This window comes from Acinonyx jubatus, chromosome A2, assembly GCF_027475565.1.
Source record: "Acinonyx jubatus isolate Ajub_Pintada_27869175 chromosome A2, VMU_Ajub_asm_v1.0, whole genome shotgun sequence".
NCBI classification, from domain to species: Eukaryota; Metazoa; Chordata; class Mammalia; order Carnivora; family Felidae; genus Acinonyx; species Acinonyx jubatus.
This window is the reverse complement of record NC_069383.1, coordinates 19,920,489-19,940,708: the sequence shown is the minus strand read 5'-3', so window position 1 is coordinate 19,940,708 and position 20,220 is coordinate 19,920,489. Positions and strand designations below refer to the sequence as shown.

Sequence of the window (20,220 nt, the reverse complement as noted above, 5' to 3'; positions counted from 1 at the left end):
AGTAGTTGTGTTTGGATAATAAGGTTGTAGATCTTCCCCCCCCCCCTCTATTTTGTAACTGTTAGGAAGTCTAGTAAGAAATAAATTCATTATTTAAGAATTAAAGTACTAAAGTTATTTTCATCAGAAAAAAAATCATTAAAAATGAAAATGCCTACTGGGGGTATCAGTATGGAAAAATGTAATACCTGTCGGCAGGCCGACTGGATCGTGACTGTTAGATTACCTTTTATGATGTATGTGTGTGGCTGTGTGTGTTTGGTTATTTTCTGACTGCTTCTAGAATGGAAGCCTTGAGGGAGAATGGATTTGCCTTGCTCAGAGCCCTATCACCTTATTTCCAGAAAGTATCACAGTACCCACTTGACCCATAGTGAATATTTGTTGAACGAAAGCGTGAATTCCACGTGTACTGAATATGTACCATGGACCAGACACTGGGATAAAATGCCAAACAAATAAGACATAGTCCCTGTCCTTATAGAATTTAAAGTCTAGAGGGAAGTAAAGGCATTAATCAAAGAACTGTTCAGTAAGTATATTATTACAAACTGTGTGAAGTGCTGTAGAGGAAGAACAGAGTGTGCCGTGAGAGTGTACAACCACGGACACCTGACCTGGTCTGGCTAAGTGGGCACTGAGGTGTTTCTTGTGTGGTTTTAGATGAAGTGAGGCAGCTCCTGTGTTTTATAATAGTTGTTTTCAAGCTCTTTTCACTGATAGCACCTATCAGTTGTGCTTCCAGTGGTGCAGTTAGCTTGGCATCCATATAGAAGATGGGAGAAGGAAAGCAGCTAGATTCTGCATAGAGCATTTTCAAAGTTTGTGCTGACCTCTGTGGTTGATACGATTTTGATAATTATTGCCAGTGTGCTTTTCTTAATACCAAGTTTTCATGTCGTGCAATGTTTGAGAGTTTCTGTAGTCCCTTGCCAACAGATTGTATTATCAAACATTTAAAAAAAAATTTTTTTTTTAACGTTTATTTATTTTTGAGACAGAGAGAGACAGAGCATGAATAGGGGAGGGGCAGAGAGAGAGGGAGACACAGAATCTGAAACAGGCTCCAGGCTCTGAGCTGTCAGCACAGAGCCCGACGCGGGGCTCGAACTCACGGACCGTGAGATCATGACCTGAGCCAAAGTCTGACGCTTAACCGACCGAGCCACCCAGGCGCCCCTCAAACATTTTTTTTATCTTTGCCAAGCTGATAGGTGAAATGGTATTTCCAAGGTGGTTTTGATTTGCATTTTTTTTGTTGTTGTTGTTAATATGAGTGAGGTTGAACTTGACATTTGTGTAAAAAAAATTTTTGTTATGATACCTGGGTTGTATTTGAATATATTACTTCAAAATAATCTGAATTGAGAGTGGGTGGAGATACAGATAATATATTATTAACTGTAAATGATATTTCCTGAAGTAGTGTTCTAGATACAGGGTGGTTTATTTTCCTGTTCTTTTTCCTTTTTAAAATTTGTAATTTTCAATAATACAGAGTTCAAATGATGTTTATTCCTTTTCAGCGAACTATCTACTTTTCTGGTATTTATTATTATTATTATTACTGACTTGTGGGAACTCTTTATTTATTAAGAAAACTAGTTCCTTGAGATTTATTTTATAATTTCCCCTCACTTTTTCTCCTTTGACTTTGTTTATGATATCTGGCCATGTAGGCATTATATATTACAGTTTTTGTTTCAATGAGGCTGTATTTATCAGTGTTTTCTTTCAAACCTTCTGAGTTTTGTGTTAAACTTAGATATTCCCCACTCTTAGAGTGTAAGTAAAATTTCTCAACTTTTTTCTGGTACTTAATGTAGTCTCATTTTTAATATTTATGTCTTTGATACATCTGGAATCTGAAGGAGTGGCCACACCACTTTTAAGCGGATATAACACTAATGAACTGTATTATAATGGGCTGTATGCCCCCTTTCATTTGTGTCTTCTATGTATCTGCCATGTAATTGATTGTGAGTGTGAGCTGAATGCTTGCAGAATAATTCTAACACTGAGCCATTTACTTTATAGTCATGTTTTTTTTCAAGGTTGGTATTTGCCTCATTTCCTAAAACTATTTTTCCCCCCCTGGTTTGTCAGTCAGTGAAGCCTGGGAGGTTTGCATAAATCATTGAATTACTTCTCTAAAAGCTAAAAAAAAATAAGCTTTAAGAATATTTTTAAAACTCAGAGGTCAGAACTTGGAATGAGGGCATACTGATACAATAGGGCATCCTTACACGGTAATTCTGTCTATAAGGAAGTCTAAAGGCTCAGTCCCTAAGATTAGTTTTGTCGTTCAAATGCAGTGTTTATGAAAAGACAAATGTAACACTTCTCATGGTTCATTCAGATCTGTGGCTAGAGTCAGGCATATGTTTCTTTTTTTAAAGAAGTAGCATTGCCTTTCATTTTTTATTTCTCTATTAGTAGTTCTTCTCCTAAGTATCGGAAATGTAGGATTATGTGGGATTGGTCATTGTATTCGACCGAAAAGTCATTTGGAGCAGCGTTGCAGCAAGGTCAGGCATTTGTCCTTGTGGCTGCTTGAGGCCATTCCCGGGCACCACACGTAGCACCTGGACATGCTTGGAATCAGGGAGGGCCTTGATGTAATTTAGATGAGTAGTTAATTCGAATCAAAGCAAGCGGGAAGCAAGTAAATTTAACTTCAGTGATTATGGTATCATTTGATTAAATCTCTCCTTTTGATTACACATATCAGTGAGAACATGCTTTAAATATACTCAACTGTTAAACACTGAAGGATGGATGGATAGGATGAACTAGCGACATACAGAAGAAATCCCACTATTCTTCGACTAGAATATATCCCCTGCAGCTTTATTGCAATATTTTTAGAACAGATGAAAGGAGTTAATTCTTTACATGTGGGACTTAATATACCAATTGTTAACTAAAACATAAACTTTATTACCACGGATCATGGTACTGGTTCCAAACCTCTGTAGGTTCTAGTAAGACTTAATAAATAAATTGGTAATAGCTTCATAACATATCAGGTGAGTTAGTAATGTTCATTACTCTCTTGTAAACATGTTTGGCTAAATGGGACAGGGCTTAATGTCACATCATTTAAATCTTTATATTTGTCAGGGTAATAAAAACAAAAGCTGCTTTTGATTTCTCTTGTTTTGCAGGGTTTGCAGGGTCAAATTAGGGATCATGCCAGTTGTAGGGATGACGGGTAAAATCTGTTTCATAGGATATTGATAACATTTAGGTGATAGCCATCACGCTGCGTCAGGACCACTCCTCTATGTGGCAGATAGTGGGAGCTGCCTTAGGTCTTATTTTCTGTACACTTGGTGTTCGATGGAAGGTATTCCACATTCAAACTGACATTAGGTCTTTCGTTGAAGAAACACACGGACAAAAAACTTGTGTCAAATGACAGTCTTTCCTCGCTGATGTTGACGGTGGTATCCCTTGGGATGTCACACCTTACGGGCTCTTCTAACTCCTGGCCCATTCCATTATCATGGTCTCTAATCACATCGGATTGTGATTTTTGTAAAAGGGGGCTTAACTTTGTGTTTGCAGCCTGATATAGGGCTGAGCACATATTAAATGCCCAAGAAGTTTAATGAATGAGTAAGAAAAAGTTGCCAAAAAGGTGATTTTTTAATAAGAGGCTGTGAATTATTTAAAAAAAATCCCCACACTGCATACCGAAAGATCAGCGTCACCAATGCCATTTGAAAGTTAGAAAGGGAGGGGTGATTAAATTGGAATCTCTGGGTGCAGGGCTCACAGGAGTCTTGCCTTAGGTAAGTTTGAGAACTTACCATGCCAAAGTTTGAGAACACTCTTTATAACATTACAGATCTCACACCGGTTGGTAGTTTGGTGGCATTTATGCTTTGCAAAGCAGTTTGTCATCCGGTATCTCACCTGAGTGAGCCTAACTATTGGCGTCATCACAGGTAGGGACATTATTATTAATCCCAGATTTGCCCAAGGAAATGGGAACGCTCAAATAACTCAGCAGTTGGTGGTGGTAGAAAGAGGAGTGGAAGCACTGTCTTTTCATTGTGCAAGTTTGCCTTCTGTCTTACATAAAGATGATGCTCCTGACCCCTTCCTGGGCTGATTTTGTTTTTCCACGGGAGAAAGGCGATATTTGCACTGACGTATCCATTCTCCCCGCCCCCCCCCCCCCCATCCCCCGTGGTGATCAATGACAGGCCTCTCAGAGATAGCTGGACATGTTAGGAAGTATGATCAGCAGCCACAGAGTAAATGGGTCTTAATTAGCTCGCGTGAGAATTAAACAGATGACTTAGATACCTGAGTAACTCCCCTAGAGACCTTGCACATTCTTGTACTAAAAATACACACCTAGCATCTTCAGGTATCGCTGAGAAGTGGATTTATGGATAATTTTTCTATTGTTCCACTCTGATGGATATTATTTTGGAATGGGGGAGAGGTGCTTTCCCCCTAGCTTTAGTGAGGTGTAGTTGACCTACAACATGGCATAAATTTAAGATGTAGAACAATATATAAGGACACCCTCATATGTTGCAAAATGACTACCATTGTAGCATTAGCTAACAGCTGTATCACATCAATTAAATACCATTTTCCTTTTTGTGGTCAGAGCTTAAGATCCACCCTTGGCTATTTTCATGTGTATAATATGGCATTAACTACAGTCACCTTCTATACATTAGCTACCCAGAACTTAACTCATCTTGGAGCTGGAAGTTTATACTATTTGACCGTCACCCCATTTTCTCTACCCCTAGCCCCTGGCAGATACCATTCCAGTCTGTTTCTTTGAGTTTGGCTTTTTTAGATTCCACATATGTGAGAATGTACAGTATTTGTGTTTGTTGGACTTATTTCACTTATCATAGTACCCTCAAGTATTATGAGGGTTGTCACAAATGACAGGATGTCCCTCTTTCTCATCACAAAAACATATTCTGTTGAATGTGCACACACACACACACACACACACACACACACACACACACTGCATCTTCTTTATCCGTTCATCCATGGATGGACACTGAAGTTGTCCTGTCTTAGCTGTTGTGAGCAGCACTGCAGTGAGGATGAGAGCTCAGACATCTTTTTGAGATCCTGTTTTCATTTCCTTTGGGATAGATACTCGGATGTGGAATTGCTCGATCATGTGGTAGTTGTATTTTTAAATTGTTGAGAAGCCCTCATACTATTTCTCATACTATTTTTCATATTTTTTTGTTTTTGTTTTCTTGTTGTCATTTGTTAAAGGCCATTCTGACAGGTGTGAGGTGTGGTACCTCATTGTGGTTTTGATTTGCGTTTCCCTGGTGATGAGTAATGTTGAGCACCATTTTATGTACCTTTTAGTCATTTATATGTCTTCTTTGGAAAAATGTCTTAATATTTAGTTCTCTGCTTATTTTTATTTATTTATTTGAATTTTTATTTATTTATTTATTAAAAAAAATTTTTTTTAACGTTTTTATTTTTGAGACAGAGAGAGACAGAGCCTGAACGGGGGAGGGGCAGAGAGAGAGGGAGACACAGAATTGGAAGCAGGCTCCAGGCTCTGAGCCATCAGCCCAGAGCCCAATGCGGGGCTCGAACCCACGGACCGCGAGATCGTGACCTGAGCTGAAGTCAGACGCTCAACCGACTGAGCCACCCAGGCGCCCCTTATTTGAATTTTTTTTATCTTACAGGGGGAGAGTAAGCAGGGGAGAGGAGGCAGAAGCAGAGGGAGGGAAGGAGAGAGAGAGAATGAGTGGGGGAAGGGCAGAGAGAGAGAGGGAGAGAGAATCCCAGGAAGCCTGACTGCAGAGCCCAACATAGGGCTTGATCTCATGACCGCGAGGCGAGATCACAACCTGAGCTGATATCAAGGGTCAAATGCTCAACTGACTAAGCCACCCAGGCGCCCCAAAATCTTAGATATTAACTCTTTATCAGATGTGTCATTTACACATATTTTGTTCCATCCTGTAGGCAGCTTCTCATTTTGCTGGGGGTTTCCTTTGCCGTGCTGAAACTTTTTAATTTGATGTAGTCCCACTTGTATGTTTTCACTTTTGCTGCCTTTGCTTGTGGTGTCAGATCCAAAAAATGGTTGCCAAGGCTGATTGATGTCAAAGCGCTTACCTCTGTTTTTTCCTAAGAGTTTTATGGTTTCAGGTCTACGTTCAGGTCTTTAACCCATTTAGAGTTGATGTTTGCGTACGGTGTGAGATTGTGATCTAGTTTCACTCTTGTGCAAGTGGTTTCCAGCATTCCCAGCACCTGCAACCGAGGAGGTTATCCTGGGAAAGGCTGTGGAAAAAATGACCCCGATACTTTAATTAAAAGGAAGAAGGCCTGGGTCTGTTTTCTAATTTTAGTCATTAGTTTGCCCTCTGTTAGAATTGAAAATTCATTTGCTCTTGGGTACTGAGAGTTCAGAAACCGAGCACAAGGGGCCAGCTTGACAGGGAAGTGACACAGGAGGAGAGTCGCCAGAGCTGGGGCCCAGCTCAGTGTTCTTACTTTTGCTCCGCGTCTTTCTATGTTGCTAATGGTTTTTCCCGTTCTTTTCATTGCACAGATGGAGAATTAGTCAGCACTCCTCAAATAGTAACTTCTTTTTACGTGAAGATTGTTATCAATAAGTGGCAAAACTTATGTCTGCCTTTAAAAGTAGGCATTAGATAACCCTGAAGATTAAATAGGGGTCTCTGTCCTGTTTGGAAAGGAAACTGCTAGTTCAGCCAAGCCTGTTATGAAACTGTGTGTGTGAGGTAGAGACATGCAAAACTGAGACCGTTTTGATAGGAAATAATTGATGATCAATTTCTTTTCCTTTTTCGTGTAAGACCTAAGCTCCGAGTTCAGTCTCTTCTTACCTTTTAGAGCATAGTGGTAGGAAAATAAATACTCTGTGGTGTTTGCCTTGGTCTGTCAGTGGGAAAATGCAGAACCCTGATATTAAAGTCTCTGCAGATAAGTAGTAGAACGGAACCGATTTTCTACCTCGTGTGTGTGTCTGCTTCGTGACCGAGTAAGGCAGCTTCTTGGCTGCAGGCATGGGTTTTCCAGCCAAATGACTAATTCAGGGTTCCCTGGATGTTAAGTTTAGATTCAGATAGTCGTATCTCACCTTCAATGTTGAGCATTTTTCACAGCTTGATGATCCAGCTCTAGACCGTAGACACTTCTTGCCCCTTGCAACTGTACCTGTTCCTCCACATTTTCTCCCTCTGTTTCTTGGCGACGACACAGATTGGGGTGGCTGCAGGTGGGAGGTTAGTGCAAGATCGGGAAATAAGTAACATGTTACTTATAAGAGGGCTGTTTTAAAAACCTGCCAGGTACATCGCATGTATGTTTGAAGAACAAGTGCTTTCTTCAACTTGACACTTATGTGTTTCTTTTTTCTTTTTTCTTTTTTAACACAAAATGGATTTCATTACAGTATTATTAATGTTAGCTCTGAGTGCGTGTATCTTTCAGCTTGAACTATACTTCTTTTGATTCTCATGTTAAGGTTGGTAAGGTTATCTTTTTGAGAGGATAGTTACATGTGGAATATTTTTTTTTTTTTATCGTGGGCTTCTAAAACTAGGAGGCTATAAAACATAAAAAATAAAACCAGGAGATTATAATTCGTAACACGTGTTTCCTCACCTTGTTATCTATAACCAGGCCTCTCTCCCTCTCTCCCCGACCTGCTGGAGCTCATTTTTTTCATTCTTTCAACAAATACATACTGCCTATCATATGCTGAACATTATGGTAAATATTGGAATACAGTGATAAATTGGACACAGTTCTTACCCTCTATTCGTATACAGTCTAGAGAGGGGGAGGGAAGGACCGGAGGAAAGCAGACCAGTTTGAAGGCTGTTTTTGTGGATGGTATGGCCTGCATTAGTAGGGTAGCAGTGGCATTGGAGCACTGTGGTCCATCTGAGAGATAGCACAGGAGTAGAAGTAGAGGAACGTGGTCACTGATTGGATCTGGGGGAGGAAAGGAGGTAAGGGTGATTTGCTGGGGCAAGTGGTACCATTCACTGGTGTAGGGGCCGCGGAGGAGTAGGTTTGGGGAGCGATAGGATGAGTTCTGTTTGAGACCTGTGAGGTTTGAGGTCCAGAGCTCAGGAGAGTGAACTGGCCAGAAGATGGGTTTAGGCATCGTTAGTAGGTGGGAAATTGAAGGCCGTGCTGAGCGAGCTCACCCAGAGAGAGTGTGAGGATTGAGAGGAGTGCACAGCCATTCAGGAGAGGAAGAGGTTCCCGAGGAGGAGCAACCAGAGGGAGGAGGAGAGCCGAGGAGTATCGCGTTGTGGACCAGTGGGAGGCAGTGTTTCCGGGAGGATTGAGAGTAGTCCGTAGAAACCAGTGCTGTACTTATTTAAAGAAAGGGTGTCTATGAGATGGAGCAAAATGAATGTGGGAGACTTCTGCAAGAGTTGTTTTAGTAGCGTGCCGGGGACAGAAACCAGTTTGCAGTGAGAAGGTAGAGGCAGGTATAGACTGTTCTACTGACACTCTTTCCAGCCCGGTTCCCTTGGCCTTGTACAGTACTGATACCTCTTTGGCCCCTTTTGAAAAATGACTTCCTTTTTTTTTCTAATACCCCTGAAAAGGAACATCCTCTACAACCAAGGGCTTTGCTTGCACCTTATCTGTGTTGTAGTCTCCTGGTCCGTAATAAGCGGATAAAAGCGGCACCTTCCTCACGGGGTCATCCAAAGGTTTAAATGAGCTAATCCAAGCACAGCACTTTGCACAGTGCCCAGCATGGGGTCAGTGTGTCTGTCTGTGGTGGGCGTAGTGGTCTTTGTCATGGCCCTCATCCCCTGTGGTCATCATTCTCTTTCCCCTCCTATTCCAGCCCTGCTGTTTCAGAGCTTGCTTCCATTGTGACACCTTTAGCCACCAGCCCCATGCAGAGGACCCCTGGTCAGTGTCTCTGATCCTAGACTTCTCCTAATATTGCCACCTTCTAAACTGCTCATTCCTTTACCCCTGAGCCGGGGCACCCACAACATTCGACTGTTTCCATTCTGGGCATTGGGCCATGTGTTGGGGGAGGCGGGTGGTTATAAGGAAGCATTAACCAAGGACTCTGTCCTTACTTTCTAGTCTGGGAGGCCATGCGTGTCACTATTTTGTCACTTCTCTCCGTCCATTGGGAGCATCTCTTTTTGGAGGGATTATAGAATCCCAGAGGAATGAAGGAATTGGCTCTTATTCTGTGAGTTAGGCCTCCATTAGTTACCAGTGACAGACCCCAACTCCAACTAAATTAAAGAGGGAGTTTTATTGGGATCATGCTGGAACATGTCACGGAATACAAGCCGGGTTTTACTAACTGAGCTGTGGGAGGGACAGAGACGCAGCTAGGCCATGGAAACATCTGGAGCATCTCTTGTGTCTTCTGCACGTCCCACCCCCTCCAGATGGTGACTGTTAAAGGTACAGAAAAGAGTTTATGTTGTTTTAGGTTTGTTTTTCTTTTTAAGTTTATTTATTTTGAGAGAGAGAGTGAGTGCAGGGGAGGGGCAGTGAGAGACAGAATGAGCAGGGGAGGGATAGAGAGAGATGGAGAGAGAGACAGGGGAGGGGCAGAGACAGAGAGAGAGGTAGAGAGGGGCAGAGACAGAGAGAGAGGTAGAGAGAATCCCAAGCAGGCTCCGCTCTGTCAGCGCAGAGCCTGATGCAGGGCTCAGTCACACAAACTGTGAGATCATGACCTGAGCTGCAACCAAGAGCTGGACACTTAACTGACTGAGCCACCCAGGAGCCTCCGGGGTTGCTTTTTGAGTATACTTTTGCATAGTTTTTGCATGTAATTCTCACCATCTGTGATTAGGAAATGGTAATCGAAGAAGTTTGCGTTTGAGGAGCCTGCGATTGGGAAGGCCTGCATGACGTGTTGAAGGTCCCACGGACGTGCGGCAGAGAGCAGGCTTCAAGTCCACAGTTCTCAGTGGCATTTATACTGTCTTGCCATCCCGGGATTAACATTTTTCTTCACCCGCTGTGATGTCGTGTTGCTGTTACAGCATCCTATTCTGTGGCTCCAGACATAACCTCTGTGGTGTGTGTGTGTGTGAGAGAATGTGTGTTCTTTTCTTCTGAAGGGTAGAAATTGCAATTAATTGAAATTTTAATCTCCGACATTCTTGGGCGTCTTCGTATAAGAGAACTTTTCTCGTTGAGTTCAGTGTAAGGGGTCTCTAGTAGTTTATTGATTCTGTCTGTTCTTTTGTCTTTTAGATCAGTGGTGAAGCCTTGAGCCTGATACGATTTAAGCAGCTGAACTATCTGCAGTGTAATGTCTTATTTCTCTTATTTATTTAAATTTTGTGGTGGGAGTAGGGAATGATTTCAGCGGGGCTCTGTGTGTTTGGGTGACCCTGAGTATATCTGCAGCGGAAGGCAAAAGACGTGTTTTCTCCATCTCGTGTTGTGTGGGCAGTTGGAGAGTGTCTGTGAATATTAACTTGTTTCAGTTGATTTCTGCCGGCTTTAAATTGAGCCAGATCAGTGTGGATTTATGTCCTATTTATGTGAGTGATTCCCAATCTCTCTTGTTCTTCGGCGCATCGGGAGGGAGTGGTCTTTCTTTTTTAAGGAGTGCATATGTTGGTGAGGAATGGTGCGCCTTTCGCAAAGCGTGCGTTTTAACTTTGGTTACTTTTCCCTTATTAGCCATTCACTCCTCATCCCACTGCTGAGTTCAGAAATCCTTCTTGCCAAGGTCGCTGGGACCTGTGAGTCGTACAGTTCTCTGTCCTTGCCTTCTCTGACCTCCGTGTAGCTTGGCTGCTTCTCTTCTCCTTTGTCTTCTACAGTTTTCTCTCCTGGCTTCGTTCTTCCTCCCTAGCTCCTTCCTCACCATCTTTTCAATGCTGCTATTTTGGGAAGTGTTGGCTGTGGACCTCGCCTGCCTTACTTACTCTGCATATTATCCCTGAGTGATCTCATCCTCTCAAATGTTTATCATTTTAAAAATTTCCAATGTCATTCTCTCCCCTGAGCTCCAGACTTGCATATCCAAGTGCTTAAATACATAACACCTTAAACTGAACCAGATCTAAACCCACCATCTCTCCTTCCAAATTTCTGCCTTTGCTGAATCATCTCTCACTCTCAGGAAAGGTAAGCATCATCTTCAGAGTTGCTCAGGCCAGAAACCCAGACAGAGAGGGTCTGAACGCCCTTTCCTCTACCGAGTTCTGTCCATTTTCTACTGTGCTGTTTCCGGCAGTTTGGTGAGAGCTCTAGAGAAGGTATCAATTAATACTTTGTTTTTACAGATGGGAACACTTGGAGACGTTGACTTTTTTTTTTTTCCATAAAGAAATGTAAGAATTATCAATGCTGGGAAGGAATTTGAATCTTTTGATTTCTTACAGGTTATTTACATTAGCAGGAAGAACAAACAAAAAACAAGTGAACCAAAAGAGAAAAGTTAATGTCCTCCTGTAACAAGACTCCAAAGGAATCCATTTTCTTAATATTTTACTTTTTAAGACATCAGTTTCCTTTTTCACTGTTTTACATGTTTTGTCATTACAAGGGAGGTTTTGGGCCCTACTCTCCTCACTCAAATGCTATAGCTGATGGGTTTCTTTTTAAAATAGACATATTGAGGGGCGCCTGGGTGGCTCAGTCGGTTAAGTGGCCGACTTCGGCTCAGGTCACGATCTCGCGGTCCGTGAGCTCGAGCCCCGCGTCGGGCTCTGGGCTGACCGCTCAGAGCCTGGAGCCTGTTTCAGATTCTGTGTCTCCCTCTCTCTGACCCTCCCCTGTTCATGCTCTGTCTCTCTCTGTCTCAAAAATAAATAAACGTTAAAAAAAAATTTTTAAATAGACGTATTGAGATATAATTCATATACTACACAGTGGTTTTTAGCATATTCACAGGGTTGTGCAACCAGCATCACTGTCTAGTTCCAGAACATTTTTGTCCCCTGCCAGACAACAACCAAAAAATCCTCATAGGGGCACCTGGATGGCTCAGTCAGTTAAGTGTCCGACTCCAGCTCAGGTCATGATCTCAGGGTTCATGGGTTCAAGCCCTGCATCGGCTCTGTGCTGACAGCTCAGAGCCCGGACGGAGCCTGCTTCGGATTCTGTGTCTCCCTCTTTCTGACCCTCGCCCACTCGTGCTTTGTCTCTCTCTCTCTCTCTCTCTCAAAAATAAATAAATGTTAAAAAAAATGTAATAAAAAAACCCCATATGCTTTAGTAGTCAGTTCCCACCCACTGAAGTAACCATGAATATATTTTCTTTTTCTGTCATTTGCCTGTTCTGGATATTTTTTATAAATATTCGTATCTTCCGTGACTTACCTACCTATGTTTTCAAGATTCTTCCATATTGTAGCATGCACCCACACTTCTTTCCCGTCGATAGCCAAATAAGAATCCATTGTATGAATATACCACATTTTGTTTGTCTGTTCAGGAGTGGATGGATATTTGGATGATTTCCATTTTTACAGTTTTACTAGTATAGTATTTTACTACTAGGAATCATGCTGCCATGAACATTTGTGTACAAGTTTTTGTGCACGTGTATTTTTTAATTTCTCTCGGGGCTATCCCTAGAAATGGAATTCCTGGGTTCGTAGGGTAATTGTATGTTTAATGTTTTGAGGAAGTGACAGACAGGTTTCCAGAGCAGCTGAACTGTTTTACACTCCTACCTGCGCTGTATGGAAAGTTCCAGTTTCTCTCTGCATCTTCACCAACACTTTTTATTGTTTGTCGTTTTGAAAATAGCCATCCTGATGGGCTGAAATGGGATCTTATGGTTTTGACTTGCATTTCTCTGATAGCCAATGATGTTGAATGTCTTTTGTTTGCCTATTGGTCATTCGTAGATTTTCTTTGGAGAAATATATTCAAACTCTTTGTCTATGTTAAAATTGGTTATCTATCTTTTTATTATGAGTTGTATGAAGTCTTTAGGTATTCTAGATACAAGTCTTTGGTCAGATAAATGGTTCTCAGATATTTTCACTCATTCTGTGGGTTGTCTTTTCACTTTACTGATGGTATCATTTGCAGCACAAACGTCTTTAGTTTTGCTGTAAGAACCGCGGGTTTTATTAATATTGCCATAGTCATGCTGTGGTAAGGCAGACGAGAGCATCCCTCTCCTTGACATGGGTCACTGTTTCAAATGTAGGTAGAGCTGGTAGAATGTTTCCACTTCCAGCCCTTCTCTTCTCCCTTCCTTCTTCCCTGTGTGGCCTGTGTTAAGGCTATGATGGTCATACTACAGCAGGTCTATCTTGGCCTTGATTGTCCAGGAATGAGAGAAGCTGGCAATGAGTCTGCATTTTATCAAAGGACTGCTGTTTCCACGATGTTCACAGATACCATGGATCTCATCTTACACTTCAGTTCCCTGCTGGGTCTCTTTTCTAAATAGAGCACTGTCCCAGGTTGCCGAACTGCTCGTGTCCTTGAGCGGCAGTCAAGATGTGCAGTCATGGAGCTTGGTGGCCCTGGAGATGATCAGACAGCAGCGCCCCTCCATGCAGAGGAGCCACTGCGTTTCCATTTTCTGCTTCGTTGCTGGTGTGCAGGCTTTTACCTGGAGCTTTGTGCCGTTGGGAAATTGGACACCAGTGTGCTTCAGGCTTCTGGATGTCCTGGATCAATATGACTTCAAAACTGTTAGGGTATAATGCGAGGTTATTCAGTTTTAATTTTGTCAAGCACATTTTGGCAATGTAATTGCCATCATGACAGAAAGCAACTGGAGATTTTTCCTATCAGGAGAGTGCTCAAAATACCAAATTAATTTACTTTTGTGAAAAGTTAATATATGTTTCTGTTTTTCTTATTTTGCTGTCACTGAAAAGTACACTGTGGTCCGTGGATTGATATTTGGGAACCACAGACTTAGATACTTAGCTTAAATATTTGTAAAGTAGAATCTTCACTTCATCAGGAATTTACTCCGTACGATGCCAGGTATCTGTTTTCTGCAGATCATTTCCTACGATGAATTAGCTATTTCGGCTCTTATGTTAGGCACGTCTTCCTGCACTTTGTGCCCCTCTGCTGATATTTGAAAATTTCTTCAGTAACACAGATGAGAAAGAACTGTTTTAGGTATATGTGAGCATAAATAGGACTTGACCTTTCAAAGATTAAAAAAAAAAAAAGTAATTCCAAAGGTAGAGTGGCTCCTATTTATAAATACAATGTTTAATTTCTGGATTATTTGTGTTCTAAACTAGGAGTACTACATAAATTTTTATTGATTCTGTCTCATCTGAATTAAAACGTCAAACAGATATTAGGGTTTTATCATAAGACAGTTATTGGCTGTCATACTGGCACATTAATTATCGTAATTGGGCGGTAAAGTAGCCGTAGGAATGGATAATATGCTATACATTTTGATGAAATTGTAGTTATCACCTCTTATTTATGGCACTAAAATCTTGTTAATGGACACTGCTGACAAGCTCTTTTGCTTTTCCTTTTCTACTTTTCAGTCTGGTTTCTAAGTCCACTTAGGAAATCTCAAACCGAGAGCCCACAATATATAGTAAAGGTCACATTTCCGAATTTTCTCGACTCTTTCATGGTATACCCATTAAATTCAGCAAATATCTGCTGATCACTGTTTTAAATGCCCTTGAGTATACGGAGATGCATAAAGCAGTTCCTACACTGAAAGACTAATAATGAAGAAGGGAGTTAGAATGTCTCTATATAAATACCTGTGACCCGCATTTATCGAGTCACATCTATGAGGCACGTATAAGCACCTTACAAGTGGGATGAGATACAAGTTCAGAGGAGGAAAGGATGCTTCGAAGCCTGGGTGATCAGTGCAGCTGTAAGCCTCCGTGATAGAGGAATTACTTGGCATTCCTGACATAAAGCTTCGAACTATCTGTGAATACATATCTATATTCTAGAACTATAGTGAGAGGTACATGGCTAAATGCACTGACATGGAAATCAACTTTTGTTCTAGGCTCAGCTGCCTCGCAACCTCATTTTGTGTCCTTGAGTATATAAAATTGATGTAATAATATGTGTCCAGCGTCTCTCACTATGAAAAATGAGATAATGCAGATGCCTAAGCTGCTCCCTGTGGTGAAAGTCAGATTGCTCGGCAGGTGTGTATCTTTTTTCAGGCGACTTTGGCCATACGTTTGAGTGGTAGGCACAGCTTTCCATGACTAAAAGGATTAGTATCCTTACAAAAGTGCCCAATTTATTGCTGGGGAAATAGCATATTCTGTGTAACATCTGAGCTGTTGTCTGAAAAATTGCCTGAATTTCTTAGAGAAACTGCCTGTATGAATACAGAGTAGCAGTGTGGTGATCACTGAAATGTGATAAAAAGGGAATGTGTTTATTGAGCTGCTCCAGCTGGTTTAGGGACGTTACAACTGGTTTTTAGATTCTTACGTCGCTTCCAGTTTGCAGCAGAGGAAACTGAGGCTTAGATTTCCAAAGCTGCTTAGATCCTACAACTGTTGGAAATCCGTCTGTGGAAATCTCATGTGCTCTATCCATGGTGGCTCGTTGCTTCCCTGCAGATTGATGGTTTTGGTGTGGGTCCTCGTGAGCCATCCCGTGTGAGTGGGCGTGTGTATGTCAACGTTATCTCTTTTTTCCACCAGGCTACTTCTAGAACTGCTGGAGTTGCTATTTGACAAGTTCAACGCTGTAGCCACTGCGCACTCTGTGGTTCTGGGGTACCTACAGGACACCGTTGTGACCCCGCTGGCCCAGCAGGAAGATGTCAAATTGTACGATATGGCGGACGTGTGGGTGAAGATCCAAGATGTTCTGCAGGTAAAAGGTCCTTTTACACGTGGTGCCATCTCGATTCAGAATAACAGGTTGGAACGAAATATCTACCACCTAAGATATTCCCTTGCTCATAAACAGTGAGAGAATAATGTTACTATTGAAAGGGGATGCTGCTGATGTCATCAACTTCTATCATCTTCAGAAGACCTCTTAACTTTTTTTGCCAGGCTTGAAAATGAGGAGATTCTCAATATGTAGCCATCAAGGAGGTACAGTATTTGGCCTTCTGTTGTAAAGTGCTTTACTGCACTGGAATTAGTCCTATATTAAGGTAATCAGTGTTAAAATGTTCTCAGACAATATTTTATAAACATATGTAGCTTAGTTTTATGGCCGTTTTCGTACAGTCATCTCTTGCATATACTGAGGTAAATGACCGGTCAAGAGCTTGTTTTGAGAGATGAAAATTACTGTAAGGAATAAATGCATCACTTTGATTTGCTGAAGATTGGAGCAATGATATTACTGTTTGGTATGATGCTGCAGAGATGGTATTTAGAAATTTTATTACATGCTGTCTCCAAGTGCCAGGCACATATATTTGATTTGGCCACAGGAGAATTGGAAATACGATTAAGAGGTAGCCGAAGCAAATTTGACATAGCTAAATAGAAGTGACTTGGTTAGATAGTCCCTACTAATGTGAAAAAAAAGTGTACGTAGGAAATTGAAAAATATAACTGTGTGGGAATGAAATTTCTTGCATGGCAAATAGGAATATTTGCCGGAAAAAATAAATCACGAATCTAAATTGTAGTCATTTTTAAGAGTATAGGTATGCTCCTGATGGATTGAATGATGGATTCTTGCTTACTCATTCATTAGACTTTTTTTTTTTGGTGCAGTCTGGGTGCTTTATTGGTGGCTCAGTGGAAAGATTATAGGTTGCAACTACATCCCCCGAGTCCCTTTTGCTACTTTGTCAATTACCACGTGTCCGTAGTAGGTGCTTGAGGAACATTTGTGTATTGAATAAAATGTCTTTATTGCCTAGACACTGGTTTTACAGTGTTTTATATCTTGATTTGCTAATGTCATGGAAATAGGTGCTTTTCAGGTCACCTGTTTATTTTAAGGATGAAATAGGATTGTAGATTTTAAAGCCATTTCAGAAATAGTTAGAATGAGGGACTTCTGGTTCTAGCCATGATGAAGTTGCCTCCTATTGTGAGCAGCTCTACAACTGGGTGGACTCAGTGCGCACATTCAGTTCAGAGCAGAGAACACGTGAGGTGGCTCCCACGTTCATCCTGGCTTCCTCCTGGGGGACACCTGCCGTGTTATGGCCCAAGGAAGTGACAGCAGCGGAGCCTCTAAGCAAAGGGAACAGAGATGAGAGTTTGGAGGTGTAGAGGCAGCTGGAATTTGTGGCGTAGGGTAGTGGGGAAGAGAGGATCACACAGAGGAGGCACCCTGTCAGCCTGAAAAGAGTGCCTTTGAGCCTTTGGTCAAAAACCGACTGATGCAGACACCACAAAGCTTGGCAGGAAACTGTCACTGTGGGACCGTGAGTTGAATGGAAATGCCGGACGTTGCCAGATGATTGGAAATTGGATGTTGGAGTTCAGTCAGTGTGGGGAGGACCTGCTGAACACCCCATGCTTTCAGATGTGGCCTCAGCAAGGTTGTGATTCAGGGATAGGGACTATTCCAGCTGTAGGGGAGGGGTTACTCTGGATCTTGCATAACCAAGTCTCTCCAGCATCAGCCCGATCCACCTGTATATCGGCTGCTGGCCAGAACAAAACTCACTCTGAAGTAAGGCAATATAATCCACATTTTCACTAGTGAAGCATCTACAGTGTCCAGCGTACAATTATATTTGTGGGAAAGCAGAAAAATGTGACTCTAACTGGGAAATAAGAAAATTAATAAAAATTAATATCTGAAATGGACAAATCACAAGATGGGTTTAGCCGCAGATGCCTGCTATAGAAAAAAAGACCAGGGAACTCAAAGATGAATAAATCAGAGTGATCCAAAAGGAAGCACAGGAAGAAAGCCAACTGCAAGGAGAAATGAACAAGGCCATATCATCCATAATGGCACAATATCATGCAGCGTAGTAGTTGCAGGTACAGAGGAGAGGGAAGAGAGATACTGAGGCAGAAAATTATTGGAAGAAATCATGACCAAAAGTATTTATATTTATTGAAAAGCATAAACCCACAGATTCAACAAGCCCAACAAATCCCAAGCAGCTTTAACCTAGAGAAAACCAATGCCTAGACAGATCATCACCAGGTTGCTGAAAAGCAAAGAACAAAGGAGTCTTAAAGATAGGCAGAGGAGGGGCGCCTGGGTGGCGCAGTCGGTTAAGCGTCCGACTTCAGCTAGGTCACGATCTCGCGGTCCGGGAGTTCGAGCCCCGCGTCAGGCTCTGGGCTGATGGCTCGGAGCCTGGAGCCTGTTTCCGATTCTGTGTCTCCCTCTCTCTCTGCCCCTCCCCTGTTCATGCTCTGTCTCTCTCTGTCCCAAAAATAAATAAAAAACGTTGAAAAAAAAATTAAAAAAAAAAAAAAAAAAAAAAGAAAAGATAGCCAGAGGAAAAAAAGACACAACGCTAAGAAGGAACCCATGATAAAAATGTCCACTAACTTCTCCCTGGCATTTTGAAGAACATGGCCCTGTCTTTTAATACAAGTTCCTCATTTTGGATTTTATAGATCCTCTTTAGGGGGCCCTGGCTGGCTCAGTTAGTTGGTTGATTGACGCTTGATCTCAGCTCAGGTCACGATCTCATGGTTTGTGGGAAGGAGGCCTGTGTCATGCTCTGTATTGACAGTGTGGAGCCTGCCTGGGATTGTTTCTCTCCCTCTCTCTCTGCCCCTCTGGTACACTCGTGTGTGCATGCATGCGTGGATTCTTTCCCACTCTCTCTCAAAATAAATAAACATTAAAAAAAAAAAAAGAGATCCTCTTTAGGGTTGCCTGGGTGGCCCCATCCGTTAAGCATCTGACTCTTGATTTCTGCTCAGGTCAAGATCTCACGATCACCTGGGGCTCCACGCTGGGCATGGTGCCTGCTTAAGATTTTCTTTCCAGGGCGCCTGGGTGGCTCAGTGGGTTGAGCATCCAACTTTGGCTCCAGTCACGATCTCGTGCTTCGTGAGTTTGAGCCCCACATCAGGCTTACTGCTGTCAGTGCAGAGCTGTCTTTAGATCCTCTGTTGCCCTCTCTCTCTGCCCCTCCTCTGCTTGTGCTCTTTCTGTCAAAAATAAAGTAAAACATTAAAAAAATAAAAAAGATTCTCTTTCCTTCTGCTCTCCTCTCTCTCTCTCTCTGTCTCAAAAAAAAAAAAAAAAGAAAAAAATCCTCTTTAAATATAAAGATATAAATAGATTAAGGTGTATGAATGGAAAGAGACATACCGTGGAATACTAGTAATTTGTATTATGCAAACATGTTGGACTCTATTAGAATATGTAATATTATCAGATGGAATTACATTGTGTCCTGGTACTTATGGTGTTTAAAACTTGAATACATGAAGCCCTAGAAAGTATTTATCGACTATTAAAACCTACTCTTGCAAGGTTATGAAATACTTTATAAATTCTTATGATCTCTGACCAACTTAGACTAGATGGATGTTCTAAGTTGAAAACAACTTTAAGCCTATTAGGATCCTATTTATAATACTATCATGAAGAATTATGATTATGAACAAAGATATATATGCCTTAGCTCTACTTACTTTGGATATGTTAAATGTATACAATTCTCATACTTTTGAAAACAAAACACATAATTTTATGTTGAAAATGTTTATAATATACCAAGGAACTTTAAGTTTGCTCAGACATTAACAGCCAAAATGTAAACATGATTTAAAATATGTGTTTGTGTCTTATTAAATGACTTATACCTTTCACATATGTTGTTTCAGGAGAATGATTTGGGGATCCTACCTTCATATTATGAAATGAGTTACTTGTTTTGCCTATTTAAATAGCTTTATTGAAATAGAATTTACATGGCATAATATTCATGCATTTAAAATGTAGATTTCAGTGGTTTTTAGAGTATCTGTGGAGTTGTACAACCATCACCATGATATAATTTTAGAATATTTTCAACACCTAAAAAGAAACTTGGTGTCCATTGGCAGTTTCTTCCCATTCCCCACTGCTTTTACCCCCAAGACACGTTTAAGTCAGGAAAGAGGGCTCCGTTGTGTGTTACAGCTCCCAGGAAACTGGTAGTGCCCAAGTCATACACTTGGAAAGACTGTTACTATTTGATGTTGATGTGTTCATGTATCACTGGCATAAGCTATTTGACAGATAAAGAACATAAAACTAAAACTGATCTAATAGCACAAGGTGAGGTGTCTAACATAGAAATACTGTTTCCTTTCACTTACTGCGTTTGATTGG

At 41.4% G+C, this 20,220-nt stretch overlaps 1 protein-coding gene across 3 annotated transcripts in view; it reads left to right on the top strand.

Moving 5' to 3' along the window:
* EXOC4 (exocyst complex component 4) overlaps window positions 1–20,220 on the top strand; it is a 743,049-nt gene that overhangs the window by 84,934 nt on the left and 637,895 nt on the right. For all 3 annotated transcript variants that reach the window (XM_015073047.3, XM_053218064.1, XM_053218063.1), the window contains exon 7: window positions 15,648–15,822. In XM_015073047.3, coding sequence (XP_014928533.2) covers window positions 15,648–15,822 — 175 coding nt within the window. The remainder of the gene's footprint in view (window positions 1–15,647; window positions 15,823–20,220) is intronic.